The 15,360-nt window shown below is 36.3% G+C and overlaps 3 protein-coding genes across 3 annotated transcripts; 1 reads left to right on the plus strand and 2 right to left on the minus strand.

Moving 5' to 3' along the window:
- Positions 3,129-5,572, plus strand: LOC105157855 (serine/threonine-protein kinase RIPK). The gene is made up of 5 exons (XM_011074351.2): positions 3,129-3,902; positions 3,993-4,128; positions 4,241-4,377; positions 4,479-4,602; positions 4,720-5,572. The coding sequence occupies exons 1-5, from the start codon at positions 3,519-3,521 to the stop codon at positions 5,289-5,291; spliced, it is 1,353 nt and encodes a 450-aa protein (XP_011072653.1). The 5' UTR covers positions 3,129-3,518; the 3' UTR covers positions 5,292-5,572.
- Positions 6,556-8,945, minus strand: LOC105157808 (multiple organellar RNA editing factor 7, mitochondrial). Its single transcript, XM_011074289.2, has 5 exons — positions 8,489-8,945; positions 8,150-8,247; positions 7,974-8,039; positions 7,401-7,681; positions 6,556-7,057 (listed from the first exon to the last, which is right to left on the minus strand). The coding sequence occupies exons 1-4, from the start codon at positions 8,746-8,748 to the stop codon at positions 7,521-7,523; spliced, it is 585 nt and encodes a 194-aa protein (XP_011072591.1). The 5' UTR covers positions 8,749-8,945; the 3' UTR covers positions 6,556-7,057; positions 7,401-7,520.
- Positions 10,124-14,869, minus strand: LOC105157809 (linoleate 13S-lipoxygenase 3-1, chloroplastic). The gene is given in 9 exon segments (XM_011074290.2): positions 10,124-11,070; positions 11,241-11,504; positions 11,599-11,900; positions 12,095-12,288; positions 12,616-12,942; positions 13,031-13,268; positions 13,867-14,147; positions 14,261-14,542; positions 14,545-14,869. Coding segments are annotated over 9 exon segments (2,706 nt in total). The 5' UTR covers positions 14,606-14,869; the 3' UTR covers positions 10,124-10,313.

Genomic DNA, 15,360 nt, shown 5'->3' on the forward strand with positions numbered 1-15,360 from the left:
CACACACACACACCCCACACGCACACGCACACACACACACACACCCCCCCCACACACACACACACACCCCCCCCCCCCCCCCCCACCAAACTGATGACACGAGGATAGGATTTTAAGTACTGTACTCCACCAATTGAGTTATGTTGACCATGTTATAGTCGTAAATTATTAATGTTATGTATATATTAGAAAAATGAAATGAAAGGGGAAGAGGTGAAAGCAGATATGTTATAATGTTAGAAAGGTGGAAACCGAAAATGATGAATAATTGGGATCTTTCTTGCATGTGCTTATGTTTTATGTATGAATGAGATGAGAGGCTGAGGCTGAGGCTCTTACTTTCTTCCCACTTCACATGCCTCAATCAGTATGACGACAACACGCACACACCCATATGTCTGTGTGCGTTTTCTTTTTCTTTTTTGTAAATTTTCCCTTTTTGGGAATTTGGCTTTCCGGTCCTTTTCGATTATGACTTCTTGCTGGCCTCCACCCTTATTTCTATTTCAACGCCCGCATTGGATTATGTTCTCATTTAAACCATTATATATACATCTCATTTAATTCTCTTTTATATATATATATATATATATATATTTTGGGTGTGGAGGGTTTGCCTCAAGCTCTTGAAAATTTACACAAATGTTCTCAATTAGTCAATTCTTCTAAGCTACCTATAATTATTACTCAACATTCTAATCCTTCATATATTGGACCCCACTAAGAAAAAGGGTTTAATGAAATACTGAAATTAAATAAATTATTTTTCTATGAAAAAAATCTTATTATCTCTCTGTATTTAATAAAATAGAGCAATCTTTCACGCAATTTGTGCATTTTATGAGCCTTTTCTTTTTTTAATTTTTAACTTAAAATTACATGGACTATCATTAGATTAATTGAGAGATCCTATGCTAAACTATCTAATGCTTAAATCAGTTGAATTTGATATTTTGGGAAAGGAAGAATAATATTCTTTCAAGTAAAATAATGTGCCTCGTCCCAAAGTAGTTATGATATATTTATAGAGCCAAATACCAGTACTTGTACAGATTTATGTCTGATTTCAATCTTACAGGTGCATGATGATTGATAATTTCAATTTCAGATCAACAAGTCGTGTTGGTCTGCGCGAATTTTTGACTTTTGCACCGATGAAAAGATATTTTGGTATTTTCATTATATTTGCTGGTATATCCCATCAGATTCGATTGTAATTTGCATCAAATTGTTACCTTTGCTAGAAAAAATAGAGTACTCTTGTGAAAAATAAATGAGTGTAGTATTTAGGGAAGCATGCATGAATATGATGCAATAATGTTGTTGAATTTTGTGTATTCCAATGGGAAAAATTTGAACCCCACTTGCCAAAACTATCTGCTTCACATTTTCTCGTTGATTTTTTTTTTTCTTTTTTCCCACCTACCAAGTTTATAAATTCCTTGAATTTTAAAACAGTATTATTAATTAGTCAATAAATTCACCAAAGTTGGGCTAATTTATAAAATTTAAATTGAAACTTAATACATATTATTATAAGTCCACTAGTCGAATTTTTTAGATAATTTTATATTATACACGAGAAATTAATTAATTCCCATGTCGTAATTCTACTTCCAAGTCCATTATTACAGGTTATTGAATTTGACTGAATCGTATTATATTTTACGATGCTGTAATTATTACTCAGATTCACTTTATGGATTGTAAAAAATCATACGAATCATTATTCCGACATTAAAAAAAAAGGGGGGAAGAAAGAACATTAAGACATATATATAAAAAATGAATGCATGTTTTGAGATTATAATTAAAAAAAAATAAGGTTTAAAAGAAGCTAGCTAGGCTGAAAACTAGGACTTGACCTATGCTTGCAATGGTTGTTTAATTTTTCTTTTTTCTTGTTTTTTTTTAGAAATTACAGCCACCCGTTGATGTTTGGCATTATTATGAGTATCTCTTTATTATTTAAAAAATTATAAATACTCCTCTTAGATGAAAAATAATTATGTAGTTCTTAAACGGTGAGTTGGATATTGACTTATAAGTTTTATATATTTGAGGGTGGGTAAAGTAAAAATTCATAGTCCAGTCTATAAAAATATTTTAGAAAATTAAAAAAAAAAAAATATATATATATATATAGACTTATAAGTCATAATCCAAAAGGACATTTTTACCAATTCATCATAAAAGTTGGATAGAAATCTAACAGAGGCTATTGGGCTCATTGTTAGACGAATGTTAAAATTAGGGGAGTATTATAAGTTTTTAAATAACGAAAATATATTTATAATTATGTGAAATTTCAGGGGAGGTGACTGTAATTTATCTTAATTTTTATTGTGCATAGAAAATGAAGTCATGATGAAGTAATTGCAACGTCTCATGACTGCAACTTCTTTTGAGGGATAGGGTTTCTTGTTTTCTTGTGCTTAATATATCAGTGTGAAAATAAAAGGGAATTTGTATTTATATATTTATATGCTCAAATTGTATTTTTAAACTCAAAATTATTCTTATCTTATGTGAAAACCAACATTTCTTTTCCAAAGTCTATATGCATATCAAATGAAATTCCTTATTTTGGATTGTGAATTGTAAAACCTTACAACAACTTAATTATTGCAATCAATTTACATGTGTTTATAAGATGTTAGTAATAATAATTTTATAAAAAATATAATAAAATTTAAAAAAATCGTTAAAAATTTTAAAATCAATTAAGAGCTCTTTACTTTCTCTAAAAGAACTTATAAGCTTTTAACATTTTTATTTTTTGATTTGGCAATCTCATCGAGCTAATTAGCAAGTAAAACTTTCTACTGATTTGTATTATTTAATAATATATATTTATTTTTGAATTCATTAGCAAGTAAATTTTTTGTATTAAATAATGTGAATTAGCAACGAGAATTTTACTTACTAATTTTTTTGCGTTGCTATCGAACAATTTTCTTGTAGCGATGTTGTGTTGTATGTATGAGCAGCTCAGAATGGAGGCATCAAGTTGAAAGGTAGTGGAAAAAAAGAATGTCTGGACAAAGTTATACCTACCTGAAATCCTGAAACACATTTGTCTGAAGCTGCATGGAAACTCAGTTTGAGGTTTCTTGAAGCCCACAAGCAGCCTGACTTGAAACAGTGCAACACAAACAATTCATACACCTTTTTCTCTTCCGCTCTTCTCCAAAAGTAGTTCTTCATTTCCAAGTCAAGTATTTGCCTCTAGATTGCTTGGAAAAGACATAGACAGACTCCTTTGTGTACACAATTTTTTTTATATATATACATACTGATTCAAATGCACGACCACCTTCCTTCTAGGCCTGAATGATTTCAGCAGAAAAGAAAAAAAACTAGGATATTTTGTCGCGATTGCTTGGACCACCACACACACACACACACATATATATATATATATATATTCTTCTTTCATCCTCAGTTCTGACACACCCTCAATCCTAGAACAAGAACAACAAAGCATTCCTTTTCAGTTTCTGAGGCTGTAATAAAGAATGGCAATCAAGAAGATGACATGGAGATCACTTTTCCCTTCTTGTTTTAACCCCAAGAGTCATAATTTGGACTCAACTAGCCAAGTCTCTAAACAGAATTCTGCCTCCAGGATATCACTTTCTGATATAAGTGACACCGGCTCGTCCTTTTGTGCCAGTGATCTCTCCAATTCCAAGTTTGCATCAAATCTCCACATTTTCACTCTTGCAGAACTCAAGGTGATCACCAGTAACTTCTCGTCGAGCAATTTTCTTGGAGAAGGCGGGTTCGGGCCGGTGCACAAGGGGTTCGTGGACGATAAGTGTAGGCCAGGATTGGAGGCTCAGCCTGTTGCTGTCAAGTTGCTTGATCATGATGGTGATCAGGGCCACAGGGAGTGGCTGGTGAGCATTCACATTTGTCTTCTTTTCTGGTTTTTTGATTTCCTTTTTTTCCTTTTCAGTTTTCTGATGTTTTGTGTTCTGAATTTACAGACAGAAGTAGTCCTTCTTGGGCAATTGAGACACCCCAATCTTGTGAAGCTGATTGGTTATTGTTGCGAGGACGAGCACCGGCTTCTTGTTTACGAATACATGGCCAGAGGCAACTTAGAGAATCACTTATTCAGAAGTAAGAATTTCATCCGATATATGTATCAATGTCGGTGCTATATATAAGCCGGATCATCATCAATGAACAGGAACTAATTGAATGCTTGTTTTACTGATGCTGATAATTTCAGGGTATAGCAGTCCATTGCCCTGGTTGACAAGGATGAAGATTGCTATTGGCGCAGCCAAGGGCCTCGCTTTTCTTCATGGAGAAGAGAAACCGGTGATATATCGCGATTTTAAGACGTCAAACATCCTTCTTGACTCGGTAATTCTCTCTCATTCATTAATTTATACTCCAACATAGTTTCCTGAGTTCAATGATCCAGCTGGTTACTCTGATCCTAACGTTAACGATTCATTCAACAGGATTGTAATGCTAAGCTTTCTGATTTCGGGCTGGCAAAGGATGGACCGGAAGGAGACGACACGCATGTATCAACACGGATAATGGGCACACATGGCTATGCTGCTCCTGAGTATGTCATGACAGGTAAAGAGACTAGCAGATTCTTTTTGCTATTCAACAACCTTAAATCCTGTCAAAATTCCTTCTTAACATACCATGAGATCGATGTGTATAAGACTCTTGGAAACTTGTGTTTTTCAGGTCATTTGACAACAATGAACGACGTATACAGCTTTGGAGTGGTTCTACTAGAGTTACTGACAGGCAAACGTGCCATGGATAAAAAACGGCCCGCCAGAGAGCAAAACCTGGTGGAGTGGGCAAAGCCTTATTTGAAGGATCACCACAAGCTCGACAGGTTAATGGATCCGAGGCTTGAAGGCCAATACTCAAGCGAAGGCACCAAGAAAGTGGCTGCACTAGCTCATCAGTGCCTGAATCACTACCCCAAATCCAGGCCAAGTATGAAACATGTAATCAAAATCTTGGAGCCTATACTGAAGTATACTGATATCCCAGCCGGACCCTTCATTTATATCGCTCCAACGGAAGAGAAAATGGATAGAACGTTGAGCGGATGTAAAGAAACTGATGAGGCAAAGTTGAAGGAAAATGGAAATGAAGATAAAAGAGAAGCAAAGAAAGAGAATGGGTATAACCGGAGAAGGAAGGGGTATCGGCACAAGCATCGGATCAGGTCTCATGCTGTCTATTCGGACACTGCACTTTATAAAACCTTAAGGAATGAAACAAAGTCTCCAGGAAATAAATGAAACTGATGGAGATTAAGAATAGGAAAACAAGTTTTGATCAAATGTACATTTTGTTCTAGGAGGAGTGGATGTCAGTAGAATTAGCTACAAGTACAACAGGAGTACTTGTGTATATTTTCTTTCTTTTTGATAGGTATGAGTTAAAGGAAACTTGAGCATCAAAGTGTACGAGTTTGCAATCATTTGTCTTAAAATTGCTTGAAAAGGAACTACATATGATATAGCTTGTTAAGAATGGAAGGTGTTTTAATTGGGTTAAATGCAATGTATCCCATGTAATTCGGGGAATGTCCAAAAATCTCTACTTGTCATTTTCAAAATGAAGCATAAATCCACATAGCCTCAGTTATGTTATAAAAAAAAAAAAGTTTAAAATGATATTTATATCTTATTTAAAAATTGTTAGATCTTGATTTTAATTTAAGATTCAAACTAATTAGTAGATTAACAGTGTAAATTTTTATTTAATTGAATCAAAGATTTATATTTAGATAAATATATAATTAAACTTATATATATTATGTATATACAATTATATTAAAATATAGAATTTAATACAGCTACCACTCCATATCAATTACCCTAAAGTATTAAAACCTTCAAAAATGCCCCTGACCTTTTATTTTTAAATTTGAAAAGTTCATTTTACATTTACAAAAATTGCTTTCTAAACAGAAAATAAAGGAATTTCTAAAATGCCAAATCATCCTTTGTCAATAAAATTTCTAAAACTAATTTTACTTATTCATCAAACTCTTTTTATTATCGTAATTCTAAAATACTTGGAGCTCACAACTTTTAGTTTCACTTGTATTTGTCAAACCAAATTAAAAATAAATTTATACATGCATATATATTTGTATATCTACATAAAAAATATACAATTAAGAAAACTAAAATGACAGATGAACTAATAACAAAAATAAACAATTAACACATTTATTTTTAACTCGATTGATAAACCAGTGAAACTAAAATAAAATAGCCCAAATAATTTAGAATTATAAAAATAAAAAGAGCTCGATGAACAAGTGATACTAAAATCAAACAACGCTTTGAAAAAAGATGATTTTGACATTTTAGAAATCACTTTTTTTTTTTTTTTTCACAAAGTAAGTTTTGTAACGGTAAAATGCACTTTTAAAACTTAAGAATTAAAGGCCAGGGGATTTTTTGAAGGTCTTTAATACTTTATAGAGTAATTGATGTGGAGTGGATATTTTAGGGGTAGTAATAGAAAGTTAAATATGTAGAGAGAGAGGAGGGGAGGCGAGGACGGCCGACGGGAGAGGGGAGAAGGGGAGCTGGCAGAGACTGAATATGGACGAAAGATGTGGGCAAGCATCGAATGAATTTGAGGCAGGGGCATACTGTTATAGAAAGTAATTTGGTTGCTGAATTGGAGTGGGGCAGAAAGTGTCTTAATAGAACCAAACATTTAATCTCAATTATGCACCAAAAACATCAGAAGCAGAGATGAGTGTATCAGCAGCAAGTTTAAGCATACAAAATCTTGACCAAGTTAACCAAAAACTTGAGCTTAACCAAAATGCTCCCAAAGCAGTGCTACAAGAATTCGACACTGTAAAAGGACAAGTATATGATCATTTCATTTCATAAGAGTGCTTTTGAGGAGGAACGTAAAGAGAAAACGGTCCAAGAACGAGATCTTCAGCAAAACTCATTTATTCTCAGCCATTGCTGGGGCAGTAGCCGTGTCTCAGCCGTTAGAGGCTACACCTGTAACCGATCACACATAGGTTGACCTACAAAAGATCATCTAAATGAATGATTTCACAGGAACATATGCACATTCTTGTTCAGAGAATATTTGAATAGGAAGAAATAACTTAAATATGCACAAACATGCACATGGTGGTTTCTACAACTACTATTAAAGGCCAAAACTACTAGTTCTTATTATTTATTAATTCTGTTAATAAATCTGCCAGTGCAGGAATGGAGTTATTGTTGATTATCCTTTTAATTCAATCCATCTTCTTTGCTTTATCAATAATCTTTGTAGAGTTCCACTAGCATAGATGAGCATATTATTTTTGAATACTCAAGACGAGTAAAAAGAAATTACAAGAATGAAGAGGAATTCACCTGAGTTCTTCCGCGCATTAAGAGACAGGCACATCTGCAAACCACTCCATTTGAGATCGGAAATATTAAAATTAGCTGATAACCCTTTCCTGAAATTTTTAACACCATATGGCCATTAGTTCAATCACTTGTTTCATGAGAATTTCTTGAACGTCTTCTTTTCCTTCTAGGCTTCCTTGAACAGGTTCTTCCCATATGGTCCTCGCCACAGTCAGACTGCAACCACTCAGCATGATACTTCTCTTCATAAGGAAAGACGTTCCCTGCAATATATGGTTCTCCTGAGAAGAAAGAGGTCTTGGTTATAGTCATAAGACACGGCCGGGACTTATAACACAAAGTTGGGAAAACACAATTTCCCGAAATGCGACTAAAATCTAGGACACATTCTATTTAACTTGTGGTCTCAAGCACCACATGCTTCTAAATACAGGGGGTAGGTTTTCTATATCAATCTAATAATTCTCCTAGTTTACTCGGATGGGCCTTTCTTCTTCATCATTATTAACATATTGCATGTACACTACATGAAAACAAACTATTACAAACAAAATTTGCATTAAGTAACAATACCTCCATAGCCAGTTTCTTGAGGACACAAGTAAGAATCCGGCAAAACCCATTTTACACGGGGAAGGGCTGCAAGCAGAGGATAGCATCAAACTATGCTAATGAAAGATCATGCTCAAGAATCCAAATCCAGCGAGGAAAAGAGACTGGATAAGTTGAAGAGAGTCAAAGAAAATTACATCTGATCCTGTGAGTCAAATTTTCAGTGAGTTTACAGCTGAATGCATAGTAATACTTGGTTGAAACAGAATATATGGATTCCTTTGCTGCCTTCTCACTGCACAACATTCGAACTACAGAATAAACAAACCAAATTCTTTTTACAAAAATCCAACATGAGGCAACAAATTAATTACTGAGAGAGACCTGAAAGAAGTGAACACTAAACTAGTCGTATATTGCGTCACCGAATAATTAAATCAAACACATTGGAAATAATCTCAAGCCACATTATCGAAATTGGATACACAAATAACAACTAAAATTCAAAAGACTAAAATTTCACCGAAAATTGTTACCTTCCCAGAGCCGTAGCCAGAGTCGCGATGTACTGCTGAATGATTTCTTCCCTCAGAGGATAATTTTCAGGTGGGTGCATGACCACTAGCCAGTGCTTGTAGTCACAGCCGTCAACCAATGAGTGGACTCGCGGCAACACGGAGATTCGGGTTCCAGGGGGCGAGCTCCAGCTCACCGTCTCGTCTGAGAAGAAACGGAAGCGGTGGCGACAAATTGGGAGGCTGAAGGATGCCGTTGAGAGAAGTACTTTGCGCATCATGATTTGTCTCCAATCATCGGAGGTCACAGTAAACAGTTAAAATTCTTTGTTTAAGGAAGATTAAAATTGAGTTCTCCAAATTCAAAGGTTGATTGAGTACAGCAGCCGGATTCGAGACTCCTGTAACCCTATTTTCCATCTCTCTCGCTCTAAAATATTTATCAACTATAAAACCAATTTGATATTCATCTAACTCTATTTTTCATCGACTTTTGACACCAGCTTCAATTTCAACAAATTTAACCATTCGGACAACCTAAGATTGTTGTTTTTTGTTTTTTATTTTTGCTATAATTTTAAACAAGTAGATACATTACATTTATAAATCTCCAATTCATCATCATTATTATTATTATTAAGAAAAAAAAATTTGGTCCATTAACTTTGTCCACGGTTAATTTTAGTACACTAACTTTCGTTGTTATCATATTTTGACCAATAATTAAATACAAATTAGGATCTTATTATCAATTTTTTGGCTAATTTGAATATTTCCACCGAAAATTGCTAACTTGGCAAGGCCATGGTGAAAAAGCAGCCAGTACAACCACGTGTATTTTCACGTAGACAATTACGTGTACATCTTGTCAAATTCTTTAGAAGCAGAATTCTCCAAATTCTTCAGCCCTAATTTCTCTCCCCTCTTTTACGATTCACTCTATTATTGTGTGAAATCTAAAATATTTGCTACTAAAATAGTGATGATGAGAAACCCATCCTCAATGGAGATTATTTTTCCGTTTTATTAGTTGGTAATTAGCTTTGGGAGGAAAAACTAATATTTTTCCCATCAAAAATTGCCACCTCAAGTGCCATGTAACACTATAGTGTCACATGGGATTAAAAATCCCCAAATTAAAGAGCATGTGCTGTGCACATGCTATTTTTCGGCAAAAAATCCAATTTTCGTTCGCCACCGTGCTTAATTGACTCATTTCTGTAAATTATTGGTCAAAATGTGATAACAACGAAAGTTAGTGTACTAAAATTAATCGCGAACAAAGTTAATCGATCAAAAATTTTTCTTCCTTTATTATTATGTTAAAGACACAATTTATTTTAATTTTAATTGAACAAAAGTTAAAGAATTCTAAATAAATTAATTTAGAGATGGCACCCGCACCAATTTACCTGTCCTAATTGCTATCCCTATCCCTACAAATGTTGTATTATCAATAAAATAATAAATAAGTATACATTTTATCGACTTTTTAAATACACAAACTATCACTCTAAGCACAAAATTCTAATCTAAATCAAATCAATTATATAATAAGTGCAATATACTTACAGTATAATTAATATATAATTTAGAAAAAATAATCAATAACAAGTGCATATTACTTGTTCCGTGATTGGTTTAATTCGATCAAACTGATTTGGATAAAAATTTTCCATCTCAATATATACTTGAGCAATTACAAGGCTCCTTTCTACAACCATTTATGTATTATATTTACCCCTACCTTCAACTAATCAGTATTACAATCATCTTAGTACAACTATACATATCTGTAAGAACCTAATCAACTAGCTGTGTTTTAACAGCAACAATCAATTTTTACTCATATGGACACACTATTAGGTACACCCCTACATGTTACTCCGGGTTCGGAGCTAGGGGCGAGAAGCTCGTATGGTAGCACTCCCGCGCCACACCTGTTCTTCAGATTTGGATCCGCATTCCGTCTCTCAATTTCCTTCTCGATCTGTCTAATCTCAGCTGAGAACTCGTAGAAGGCCTCAATGACCTCGGCATCACCGGACCATATCGACTGGTGATGCCTCTCCCCTAGGTACTCCTCGTCGGGAGAGTGAGTTGATAATGTATCTACGACAGCCATGAATTTTGTAGCTTGTAACAAACTTGGTAGGGCACAGAAGAAGTACTTCTGTGGGTCTGAGAGAAACACTGCGTACTCAGGGTCGTTCTCATCGGGGATCAGGCGGCGCATGAGTGGTGGCCGGTTCGGGACGTAACCACCATATGGGTATTGGCCGAAATTCAATGCAGCATGTTGAGCTGATGCTAGCCATATTATGGTGGTGAGAATCGAAATAAGATCCTCTGGGGTGGCTAATGTGGGCCACCACTCTGCATGGCGAAGGTCGACATGCCCCACGTTAATGGACTCGGCGTACCAGGCTTGGAGCTCCTTGTCGTTGCAGACACGGGCCGAGTCTGGGTAGTAGTGGTTTACGTAATTGCGGACCCAGTTCTCGATAGCGCCCCAAATCATCAGCCCATCCGTGGCATATGGGTAGTCCTCAATAGTTAGTTTAAGCCCATGTGGTTGGGTGGGGTCGGGTACAGCCATTCCTCTGAAATTAAAAAGGGAAATCAAATTCATTAGACTTCAAGAACCTAGTGATCAAAGTCCCAAACAAAGGGAGCCCTGCTCCTATAGTTTTATTGATATCTTTTACTCTAAAGTGACTTGTGAGTTGGGCCATAAATTCTAAACATTCATGATAATTTTGGCAATAGATACCTGCGGATGAGATCGGCTGGGAGGCCTTCCTGATCAAAGCGCCAGCTCTTGTAGGCGGCAGCGCTGATTTCCATGCAGTAACGGCCGGGCGTGAAGCAAGACTCGATCACGCCATCAACGCTAATCAAGCTCTGTCGTGCCAAGGCATTGATCTCCAATGTATATCTCATATGCGGATCCAAAAGCTTAAAGATTGGGTGCATTGCACTCATCTGCCTATGTGCTGCCAATATGAATGGCTCCATGGTCGCATGTGTGCGCAACCTATAACCAAAACAAAGAATTATAAGAATTAAAATGATTTAAGTCTACTTAAGGTCATTACCATCAAAATATAGTTTTGTTCCGTTTTACATACCAATGGTTGACAAGTTGATGGACACCAGCATCATTGGAACAAACATGCGCTTTGGCTAATTGCCACATCCAATAAGTGGTTGCATCCACCGGTGGTGTGAGCACACGCTTTGACCGTGTGTTTGGAGAGGTCGGCGGGAGGCTGAGCTCGATTGCTACGGGTTTGAGCGTGCCCAAGTCAGTCAAGAAAAATATCGTACGTGTTGCATATGATTTTCGGCCATCAAGAGCATTCATCCGATCGAGGAATGGCAAGTAAATATCGTGGTAATCGATGATGTAGAGCCTACTGGAGTCCAGAGCCTGTCAAAGTTACATGTCAATAATTATTATACAAAGTCCAAGAGTAGTCGTGCTCAGATAGATGGTCCCCTAAGCCAATTTCGGGACCATTCAAGAAAAATCAAGAACATGAGCATCATGATATTCAGTCACAATCAATTGTAGCAGTGTACTATTACTGTTGATTTTATTCACCAAAATTACTAGACAAGTACCTGTTGTACAGTCATCCCGTTGAGTTGGCCAGAAATGTGTTCTTCTTTGAGAGCTGATTCTTGTGGTCCATAGATTTCAGGGTCAAGCTTACTCACTGGGGGGTAAACCTGAAGCCTCTCAATGTTGACAGGATTTACCCCTGCTATGGCCTGGCGGGCAAATTCGTCATCTCGCAACCATGCAAATTTGTCCTCTGTGTCACACGTACATTCAACATTAACATTTTGATACAGTTCCCACATTTAAATTATGTATTAAGAGTCAATTATTAGATGCTAGTAAAATAATTAAGACACTATCATAATAGACCAGCAGTAATCGACCTATATATGCGCCATTAACATAAAATCAACCACTTGAAAGTGATGGTGGGCTATTATGTGCGCATGTGATACACGTTTTTTTAGCTAAGATTAGGTCTGGACAAACTCAATTGTTTGAAAATGAACTCTTTGTATTCAAGTTGCATTAAATTATCCGGCTCAAATAAGAGAACGAAAGTGGTGGGGTGTATACTCACTCGATACAATCTTCGGAACGTCGTATTTGAGTAGACCACCTTCTTGAATTTTACTAACAGCCTTAGGTATTGGGATCTTCTTCAAGATCTCATCTTGGAGGCCGAGTTTGAGAAGAAGGCCTTCGCTGTAGAGGCTATCGATGTCCGAGAACCCCTTGAAATCTTTGTTGTTAGCAGAGATGCTGGCCATTAACAATGGTATAATGCTGTGAAGCAGTCCCTTCAGCCTCCCAGTTGAGAAAGCATTCATTTTCGACTCCTCAAATTGCTCATCTCTCGGCACATACATTGGCAGTGGCTTCTCGACTCGGCTCTCAGAATTCAAATCTGGTTCAAGAAGTTGATATATCAGACGGGGTTGTATAATGAAGGAAACATGGTACTCATTTTGATCAAGAAAGGAGAGCAGACAGACCAGTGTCGGTCGGAGGACGTCCAGTGCGACAGCGCCTAGGGTACGGCCTTTTGTCACCTCCAAGCACCGGTCTAGCGGAATCAATCCCCTTGTCTGGATTGCCAAGATCATTGTACACATCAAAGTCATATATTCTATCAGACAATTTCCTTTCACCGTTCCCATCACCTCTCAGCTCTCTTAGCTCCTTCTCTCTAAGGGCTCTCAGCCCTGCAGGTGTTTCATCAGGCAAATATGGCTGTTGAAGAAAAGAACAACAATAATTGAATTAATCAACACTAAATCCGAGTACACAAATACACACGTTTAAGCGATCAAGACTGGACAATAAACTATCTTTCTTCTTTCTTAAATCCTGATCTCAACTTTTAGTGGGAGTTCTTGGAGTACTTTACAAGTTAGAAATGAAAGCCTACACTACTTTTTTAATCAAAGCATCAGTTTCCTTTGCGTTTTAAACATGAACTTGAAGGGAATCAAGAGATACAAAGCTGGACTTAGAATATAGAATGCCCAACAGGCTGTAACGATAGAATAATCAACGAATGACAAATTAAATAAGAAAAATAGGAGAACATGAGAAACTGCAAAAAGGAAAGGTAGGTGAAAGAACCATGCAAAAAGGGCCTAAAGAAAGGAAAATAGCTATTTTTCTTTTAAATACGTAAACAAAAGTGTATGATAATCCACAAAACCAAGAATGAATGTTAAAAAATGAGTCAATAGTCATCAAAGAAAACAACTTTGACTCATCAAAATTGCATCAGAAAATCTTAAAAATTCAAACTAATTGTACAAATAATGAGAAGAAAAATCAACCAACTTTCTTTCAATACCTGATTAGAGAAGAAAATTCTTTTCCCAGGATGATCTTTCTTGGACTGAACCCAAGAATTGCAGGGAAAGTGAACAGGGCCACATGCAAATCCTTCAATTGTGATACTCTCTAAGAAGAATTCTTGCTGGTGTTTATTAGCCACTGTTATTGCCCCTGGAATCCCGAAGTTGGAATCCACCACAAATTCTGCTGTGTAATTTACTCTCTCTGTTTTCAGGTTTGATTTCTTCGACCAGTCCCTCAACACAGCTTCATTGCTCTTCTTGGGGGCCTTGGTTTCTAATCATCATACCCAAAAAGCAATTAATTTTAATAATAATACTATTTTCAAGAAAGATATAATATAAAAATATTACCAAATTAACAAAAAGAAAAAAAGAAGAAAAACTCACTTGGATCAATATCATTGCTGACAAGTTCCAAAACAACATTTCTCCCAATCTTGTCAGTAAAAGCATCCAAATGCTTAACAAAAGTCTCCTTGAAATCCTCCTTGTTCTTGTTCCTCACTGTGACCACTGCCCTCACCTTGAACTTCACTGCTTTTTCAGGCACAACTTTCACCAAATCCAAATCCTCACTGATGGCTGCAACAAGGGTTGTACTCTTCACACCTTTTCTTGTCATCACAAAAAACGGTTCTTGTGCTGGTTCAGAAGCAGCATCGAGGGTGAGGCAGCAAGAAACGATGATTTCTCCATTAAAGAAGAGCCCATGATTTCTCCACCCAGTGCCATGTTTCTGTACCTTCAAACGAGTCTTGAATCTTTCTGCCTGTGACCCTTTTTTTGGAGGATGTAGAAAAGGAGGTTGGTGGTGATGAAGGGCGTTTGGTTAGTGAAATTTAAGGTTTTGTGCGTGTAAATGCTTGCATATGTGTGTGTATATATATATGTAGTTTTGGAAGTGCGAGAGATGGTAGAAATGAATGAATGAATGATTGTGGAAGAGGGAATAAGAGATCTCACCGTCCACACGTTTTTTAATTTTCTGCTTATGACCACATGCAAAAGTCGCTCTTCTGTGTCCGTTTCAATGAATGAAATAAAGAAAAAAGCGTGTATTTGGTGATTTTCCAAGAATTTTCATTTTATCATCATGATGATCTAAAATCTAAATGGCTGCTGAGTCAAAGGAACGAGTTTGGAGTTTCCTTAGATCCGACGCGGTGTAAGGAATCCATATAGAAAGTGCGTCCTGCGAGTGGTCAGTTTTTAGACTCGGTGGACCTCTTTGTCCTTCTGTTTTGGCCCAAATGGCGATTATGTCCTAGTGGTTCAATAAAGCTTTGCACCAAACTTGTTTGTTTTTTCAAGAAAATGTACATCCACAATTTATCGTCACCTCCAAAACCCCCGCTCTCAAAGTTATAGCTATATCATCTCGAAATATGGAGGATATCCCATATTAGTTTAAGATTCTTGACCCAATGTTGTACAGAAAAACTATAATTGAGACATTGGCAATGATGCTATCATTGCTATGATTTCCA

The sequence above is a fragment of the Sesamum indicum genome, linkage group LG3 (genome assembly GCF_000512975.1).
Source record: "Sesamum indicum cultivar Zhongzhi No. 13 linkage group LG3, S_indicum_v1.0, whole genome shotgun sequence".
Lineage (NCBI taxonomy): Eukaryota > Viridiplantae > Streptophyta > Magnoliopsida > Lamiales > Pedaliaceae > Sesamum > Sesamum indicum.

Bases quoted from the DNA above. Each gene is read 5' to 3' on its own strand.
- LOC105157855 (XM_011074351.2), top strand. From the start codon at position 3,519: ATGGCAATCAAGAAGATGACATGGAGATCACTTTTCCCTTCTTGTTTT. The intron at 4,129-4,240 runs GTAAGAATTTCA...TGATAATTTCAG, and splicing joins AGAGAATCACTTATTCAGAA to GGTATAGCAGTCCATTGCCC. The intron at 4,378-4,478 runs GTAATTCTCTCT...TTCATTCAACAG, and splicing joins CAAACATCCTTCTTGACTCG to GATTGTAATGCTAAGCTTTC.
- LOC105157808 (XM_011074289.2), bottom strand. From the start codon at position 8,748: ATGATGCGCAAAGTACTTCTCTCAACGGCATCCTTCAGCCTCCCAATT. The intron at 8,040-8,149 runs GTAATTTTCTTT...CTCTGCTTGCAG, and splicing joins TTTGACTCACAGGATCAGAT to CCCTTCCCCGTGTAAAATGG. The intron at 7,682-7,973 runs GTATTGTTACTT...CTTTCTTCTCAG, and splicing joins TCAAGAAACTGGCTATGGAG to GAGAACCATATATTGCAGGG.